This window comes from Mandrillus leucophaeus, unplaced genomic scaffold, assembly GCF_000951045.1.
Source record: "Mandrillus leucophaeus isolate KB7577 unplaced genomic scaffold, Mleu.le_1.0 Scaffold1211, whole genome shotgun sequence".
NCBI lineage: Eukaryota > Metazoa > Chordata > Mammalia > Primates > Cercopithecidae > Mandrillus > Mandrillus leucophaeus.
This window is the reverse complement of record NW_012100444.1, coordinates 108731-117125: the sequence shown is the minus strand read 5'-3', so window position 1 is coordinate 117125 and position 8395 is coordinate 108731. Positions and strand designations below refer to the sequence as shown.

General features: G+C 34.1%; 1 protein-coding gene across 2 annotated transcripts in view; it reads right to left on the bottom strand.

Annotated features, from left to right (window-relative positions):
• Positions 1–239: 239 nt before the first annotated feature.
• The window catches only part of SVIP (small VCP/p97-interacting protein), a 21604-nt gene continuing 13448 nt past the window's right edge, over positions 240–8395 (bottom strand). For both annotated transcript variants that reach the window (XR_001005065.1, XM_011971318.1), the window contains exons 2-4: positions 8165–8215; positions 7551–7664; positions 240–3280 (exon numbers count right to left, since the gene is read on the bottom strand). Coding sequence is in view for 1 of the 2 variants with exons in the window: in XM_011971318.1 (XP_011826708.1) it covers positions 3266–3280; positions 7551–7664; positions 8165–8215 (180 nt within the window). In the remaining variant the exon portion in view is untranslated. The remainder of the gene's footprint in view (positions 3281–7550; positions 7665–8164; positions 8216–8395) is intronic.

Sequence of the window (8395 nt, the reverse complement as noted above, 5' to 3'; positions counted from 1 at the left end):
AAAAAGTATGATATCCACAGGAGTAATGTAGGCAATAGTAATCACATTTCAAGTTTATATTTGCAAGATGAAGCATAACTAGAAGAGGGAGAATAGGACAATAAAAAGCCATGTCAAATGGGAAACTTAGTGTTTGAGTTACTGGAACTAAAACTTCATCAAAGTCTGTTAAATACAAATGCCTTGTGTCTGTAGCTTTTGATAAAATTGAAGAAAAAAGCCACAATACTATATTTGAATTAGCTTAGAGCATGTATAGTAGTTAAGAGAATATGAAATGCTTGCTTGGAGATGTTAAAGAAATATACCTTATGTCTCAACACATGTAGGCAGTCATGGCTACTTACCTCTTACTGGTCTATTTATGCAGAAAGTATTCAAAACTGGCAAGAGTTGCTTTTGTCTTCTAAAGACATCGCATAATACTTATCAGTGAAAATAAAAAGTCAAACATTTGGAGAAAGGGAAAATTCAAAGTTCATGTCCATTTTCCTGGGGTACAGAAGACAGAATTTTTATTATAGTATGATTTCTTTAGGAAAAAAACAGGATACTAATTACATCATTTTTCCTTTATAGAAAATCCACCTATAAATCCAGGGATTGTATGAACACACCAAAAAATGTTTGGTTCTCTTGCTATTCTGAATCCCAATGTGATTAAAATGTTCCTGAGGTTTCCCTAACTACCAACTCAGGTTCTATGTATTGAGGATGTAGCAAAGGCAAAATTTTGTTAAAGAGACAGCTAAAGCTATTTTTTACATAGAAAAAAATGTATATTTATATCCGTAAAAGGCAATACAGAATTTATAACCAAACCATGTGTGGGAACTGTTAAATTACATTCCAAATACCAGCAGTGGAACAAACAGAAACACATAGAGATGTTTCAAAAAACATGCAGCACGTTACAAAGGGGTCATGTAACAATTCACAACTTTTGTTAGCAGCCGTAAGTTTGATTAGTATTATGCAGCAATGGTTTAAGCAATTTTTAAATCATGATATGATAGTTACATATATGCATTTTACTGTTCCAATTATAGTTTAGTAATAAGTTAGGGGTTTTGAGCAACATTTTAAGCATTGTAATTTTCTCCTAAATTATTTACTATGGGAAATTGGCTTCCACTTAAGGTTTTCATAGGAACTGATGGTTATTTTACGAGGGAGATGTCTGGACTGCGTGTGTGTGTGTGTGTGTGTGTGTGTGTTTGTGTGCATATACACACACATATATAAATTAGGATTTGCAGATATTGTGTAGATATACACACATATATTATATAGAATTTTTTAGTCATGTTTTTAGTCATTTACTGTTTTTTTTTAAGTCATTTACTGGTTTCTCATCAGACACCCAGTCACCTCTTTTTCCTTGCCCTTTCCTAACACTGTTCCTAACATTTGGGTACCACCCCTTAGCTACTGCAACCCACATGGTTTTGGAGAAAGCTGATCACACTCATGGTGACAGGCCATGGTTGGAAGTAACATGTTCCATTTTTCCCGAAAAGTAATATATCTGAGTATCATTCATGGTTAACAATAGACAAACATGACATTTAGGTATGAACTGCTGGTAGAAATAAGGCATGATTCCCTGGAAGGAAGTCATTTACACCAACCCAAGTTCTAATTCTTTAAGATGCAGTAAAGAGAAAATTGTTCTTGCTATATTAACATGGGAGAAAGGATTTGCAGAGTTCAAGGATGATATGCTCTAGCTCTATATGTACTGAGCTATTGATCATTCCTCTTCCTTTTTGCCTTGAAAACATCTTTTTAATAAAATCAAAAATTTTCATTCTATAGTTCAATGATTTCACTATCCTTTATGAACAAAAACAGCAAGAATCCTCTAAAGAATAAAGAAAATTGAGTCAAATTTTATGTTTTCCTAGATATTCACAGAATATTTCACGCCGTAATAGAAAAAATAATTTTTCCATGAGAAGTCAAGAGACCTGTATTATATAATAGTTCAAACTTTTAAAAATTAACATGTACAAAACACCGCAGTATAAGTTTTGTGGGAGGGATAGATGAAGATAGTGGTTCAGTTTCCTTTGCGTAAAGCAAGTGAACTTGGTTGATTTAACTTAAAATTTCTACTGGCACTTAATAACTGCAAATTCTAATTTAGGGCTCAACATGTAGCCTTGCCATTTAAAAGAGCTATCAGCCTTAATAGCTAACACCAATTCTTTTATTTCAGTGTATTATATAGGAGAAACAAAAAATGCTATAAAATTCATGTTTGTAATAAATAACGTTAAGGTTTATGACTATGCATTGTACAGAATTACCTCCTAATATTTTTACATCTGAAGTAGACCTTTTGTAAGTACAGTACTTACTACATTTTTTTTTAATACATTCATACTTGCCTTGGCAGTTTCACATCTGTATAAATCTTATGATCAAGCTCTAGTACACAAGATTAACACTACTTATGAAATATGGACAAATATATTACTACTCATTATAACCCATCCAGATTATTAAACTCACTCAATTACTACAAAGATCTTTACAGAGCTGAATTTAATATACAATAGAACATCACTGCCCTCTGATGGTATCAGTAACATATAATTTTAAATTCAGCAAACAAAAAAAAAACCTTTTATCATAATGTAAAACATGGTATGTTAATTTTACAAGCTACATAAATAAAAATGAATTAGAAAAAATTTAACATCTGCCTAAGAATATTCATTACTTAGTAAGTTATAAAGCTTTACAGTGCTCCTTCACATCAGCCCTTCAAATGATTTTTTCAAGATTCTCCCTGATGATCAGTTTAAAGGCACTAAGTCCATAAGTTTAATCAAACGTCTTCATATATAGTGAAATAAAAACAGATGTAAGGCGACGCAGCACAAATATAAGTAGTTAGATCATATTACAAAGGATGAAAAGACAACTGCAAATTTTAATCTTAGAGGTATATGCAGAATTTTTACATGCAATTTATGTATATTCACTATTTAGTTCCATTTTTTAATTACTAAGAAAAATAGCAAATCACCCACTAACTGCAGAAGAGCAAATGTAGAAAAATTAGTATTTAATGAAAAGTGCAGCCATTTTCTAAGCTTGAAAATCAAAGTTTTTTTTAGCATTGCACTTAAGGGCAATAATATTACAAAGTCTGAATCTTCATTTATTCAAAGAGAAGAAATTAAATTGATGAAGTCTACTTGATTGCAGATAATAAACAGTTATTGGCAGTAGATTCTTCTACTCATGTTATGCTTTATGAAACTGTCCACTAGAAAAGATAAAAAAGAGACAGAAGAGTACATTTTACTTAAAGTTACATAACAGTATTTTATTGAACAGGTAAAAAGAGGAATATGGGACACAGAAATGCAAAATGATTTTTCTGAATAGCAGCTATTCATAAAATTTTACATTACAGTCCAAAGCCTGAAATAAGGTGATAGTTTAAAAGTATAAAGAAGACAAAATATCTGGTCAGATCAGTGAGTTGTAGCAGGATAGCTCTCTCCCACTGTCTTGCCTGTAGTTTTCAGGAACAACTGTAAAATGTGCTGTGAATGTAACATCCTGGGATAACAAGTGAATGGCCAGAATAGCTCAAGCTCTATTCCAGTCCCTCCCTAAGAACAGGATGTCCTTCAGTGCTTTAGCCCAAGGAGTCATGTAGTACCTCCCCTTCTAACCCTCAGGTCATAAAATCCAGGGCACTCATCTGAGGTTCAAGTGGGGCACACACAGATGCCATCAACCCCAGGCAGTTTTCCTTGGGAGACAAGCTTATAATGAATCCCAGGCTTCTGTTGTCCCTTGTTGCCAATCTGTAAGTAATAAACTCACTCCACGTTAAATGTTTTTGGGTTTGTTTTGGGGTTTTGTTGTTCTTTTTTTTTTTTTTTTTTTTTTTGAGGGTGTGTCTCACTCTATCGCCCAGGCTGGGGTGAGGTGTGAATGGCTCACTGCAACCTCAACCTCCCAGGCTCAAGTCATTCTCCCACCTCAGCCTCCTGAGTAGCTAGGACCACATGCACATGCCACCACACCTAATTTATTTTTTATTTTTGTAGAGACAGGGTCTTGCTATGTTGCCCAGGCTGGTCTCTTCACTCCTGGCCTCAAGTGATCATCCCATCTTCTCAGCCTCCCAAAGCCTCCCCCTCTCAGCTGAGATTACAGGTGTGAGTGACTATGCTTGGCCTCTTCATGTAAATGTTACATGCATGGGTATTCTGTCCATTGGACTCTGCAGTTGGTAACCACTGCACAGTGAACCTGCTATTCAGTATCAAGATCCTAAATATCCAATAATCAGTAAAGGAACACAAAATAAAACACCACAAAACAAAAATTTAAAAATCCTTGTTTGGGCCAGGGAGTCAAGAAATGGCAGAAACCATTAAAAAATGGTTTGGCAAGGTCTTTTCCTTGCTTGAGTTGAGAAAATATTCCATTGCTCCTTTGTTTAATCAAGTCTATTAAATTTGTGATAGGTCCTGAAGAGCCACTGGGATAGAACCAGAGATATTTAGCAATCTCTTGATAGTGTTTTCCAAGTACATCCAAGGAATATTATTGGGTGTTATACATATATATAAAATTTATGTTTAAATAAATTTTCAAAATTAAAGATTAATCCAGTAAACTTTCCTTCATTGTACAATTTCTTAGAGGCCATAATTTTGTGCCTTTTTTAATCTCTAAGGGGATAAAGTCTACAATATACAATTTAGCATTTTTAAACATTTATCCCCATGGGACTCTATCTTCCAAAACATCTTTCTTAGGACAAGTGTTATAAACGCTAGGATAGTGATTCTCAATCTGGGTTCACAGTAGATTTCCTTGTGAAGCTTAAAACACTCCTGATGGCTAAACCCCACTCTCGGAGACTCTGACTGGTGTGAAGTGGAGCTCAATGAACAATCCTTTCTGAAAGCTGCCTATGAGACTCCAACATGCAGCTAAGGTTGAAAGCCATTGTACTAGAGGTCTGCCCTCACTCCTGTGCTGCTATATCCTGTACTGATAGTACTTTGCATCCTAATGCCATCATTACATTGACTTCTTCAGGTAAGAAGTCAGAAGACAGCATTACCCTTGCTAATTACCCTGGAAAGATGCAGCACTCTACCTAAGGAAGAGTCTTCCTAACCTTCCTACCTTAGGAAGACTCTACCTATACTTCAGGCCAGCCCATGAAACGAGCCAGTGGTTACCAACTTCAGAGTCCAATGGACAGAATACCCATGCATGTAACATTTACATGAAGAGGCCAAGCATAGTCACTCACACCTGTAATCTCGGCTGAGAGGGGGAGGCTTTGGGAGGCTGAGAAGATGGGATGATCACTTGAGGCCAGGAGTTAAGAGACCAGCCTGGACAACATAGCAAGACCCTGTCTCTACAAAAATAAAAAAATAAATTAGGTGTGGTGGCATGTGCATGTGGTCCTAGCTACTCAGGAGGCTGAGGTGGGAGAATGACTTGAGCCTGGAAGGTTGAGGCTGCAGTGAGCCATTCCCATCTCACCCTAGCCTGGGTGATAGAGTGAGCCCTTAAAGGACCACAGGCCAAGAGTTTTGAGGGTTAAGTACTTTTGCCTTGTACTTTTCCCTTCTGTTATCCTTGAGCCTTCCAGAATTTTGATTTTCGCTTGATGCTCTTGACATGTTGTGCATGTGTAAAGCAGAATGAAGCATGCCCCTTGAAGCCAGTGTGTTAGTGATAGGTGATGAGGAATATTCCAAGGAAAAATTACTCACAGTGGACAACAGCAGTGGCTAATGACAGTGAGCCACTGGAGAAAATCCTCCTGCCACTATCTAGTTTCATGGTCCTGAAGGTAATTTTTACTAAGGGAGTTTGAGAGATTTCTTCCAAGAACAGTACATAAAGAAAAACAGGAACTAAATTTAACATTGGGTATGTTTTACATTTTACATTTTGAGCACTTTTGAAGGGATAATAAAAGGGCTATTTTTTTTTTAATGTATAGACTTCAGAGTGTTGAAGCTTCAAGTTTAAGAAAGCCTCTTTCTTTCTTCCAGTTTAAAAGCTGATGTTAATTTCATTAGGTTAGAACTTGTGAAATAAGTGTCTTCTCAATTATGATTAAGTGTTGATTAAAGTATCCTCCTATAACATTATATATAGACTTTAACTTAATACCTCCACCACTTCTACTGTGAAATAGTGGATCTCAACATTATTTCCAGTCCTACAATTTAATTTTTGTAATTTTGTGTTTGTTTTTGAGAACCCTATATGAAGTAAACCTAGTGAAACAGCACTTTATCTCAACAGAATATTGAAAGAAAGAATCTATATTTCTGATAAAGAATTGACCTTGTTATCACCCAACTGTTTTACTTTACACTAGACCTATTCTGTTCTATTATGGAATTATAAAAAGCATAAGCAAAATGGTCAGACTTATTTATCTTATATTGAAACTAATTACCTTATACATTGCTAAAAGGTCACCATGAAAAAACAAACTTTATTTAAAAAATTTCATTCATTAAATGGTATTAGATGAAGTAACTTACAATAGTAAAACACACAGACACACATTCTTATTTCTGTGATATTCTCGAGCCAAAATAAACTGCTCAGGGTGTTCATAAGCTGCCTGACCCACAAGTTAGGAGAGTATCTACACGTAGGCAAGCAAACGTGTAAATGTACATGTGTAGGTATGTGCGTGTGTGTGTGTAGTTTTGAGAGGAAAAAAACAATGAATCTGTTGAAAAGTACTCACAAATCCTTGACAAGTTAAATATAAATGACTGAAATTAAAGACATTTTCACAAATATACTAACTTCTATATTTACTTTAAAAAATGGACCAAGAATAAATTTTTAATATCTGAACCATTATTTTCCTGAGCTTTATGTAATTTTAAAGGATTTTAAAAATAAATCCTTTAAAGTCCTGCTAGACTGTAAAGACTCCAGCATTCACAGACTCTGCTTAACTTGTCCACCATTATATTCCCAGTGTCTAGTTCTGTGATCCATACTTTGGGAGGTATGTGTACGATACCCACACCTGTATACATTCTGTGATCCAAATTAACATTTATGTAACTATAATAAAGGGTGGCAATGGAAAGATCAAAGATTCCAAATCAATGGGTAAAAAGAGCTCAGAATTTATAGTGTAATCCAATTTAATAAGATACGTAAATGAAGGTTAGAAATTATGTCTATCAAAATGATACTTAGATGACTTTTATACTTCTTTATACTTTTCCATATTGCTTGAATTTTTGAATTATTTAAGATTAGTAATAAGCATAAGAGTATTAAAATATAGCATTAAAATAATAAATCTATTATTTCATTTTGGGGAAAAAAGCTAATTGATTACAATAAATGTTAAAATAAATCGATATAACTTCCAATATTTACTACTCATGATTTTACACTATTTCAAAATTTTCTGATAATACATTTCAGGAGAAAATTATTGAATGGATTGCTACGTAAGTGTTTTAAAATGCCAGTTAAGTTAAGCACAAGAAAATTTTAATACTTACCTTAAGTCCCCCTTCTGGTGGGGGCCCAGATGTAGCAATTTGTTTTTCTATTTTTTCCTTTTTCTTTCTCTTTTCTTGCACAGATTGAACATCCAAAATTCCCCGAGATGCAGCCTTGAAGAAATTTGGTAAGAAATACAGAAAGACAACAAAAATCTGTCCAGTGTGCAAAACATATTTTTGTCTATCTTTGCTTTCTAGGTTTTTCTTTGGGGGTAGGGAGTTGGTTTATTTTTGGTAACGAAGGAGTATTTCTACAATAGCCTTACATAAAACATCATTTCTTCACTGGGTATTTTGTAACTGTACAAATTTTCCCCTAAACTTGCTTCACATCTGTAAGTATTTTACAATGCACAGCCATTTTAAAAGGAAGGATGTTACTAAAAGAGTATCTGAATTTAGAGAAGATATGATAGTTTTCATATATTAAATAATATAAATATATTAATGCAACTCATACAAACAAGGAAATCATTTTGAAAATAATTACCTTTAAAGGTAAATTTTTGGGATATCAAAGGCCATTTGCGTTAGAGAATTTAACTATGGACATCTATGAAGAATAAAGTACAAAATTATCTAAGTAGGCAAAACTTGATCTTTAATCTTACCTCTTTTTGTCTTCTCTCTGCAGCCTCTGCAAGCTTTGCTCTTTTCTCTTCCTAAGGAAATGCGTAAAAATATGTATTAAAATAATAACAAACATTATTGTGAATAAATTATAAACATTTATTTCATAGGTACTATAACAGTTTACAAAAATATTCAGTACTGGCCCTAAATGTCCCACAAAGAATGCCACTACTCAACTTTCTGAATTTCATTCTCCTAATCAATGCACC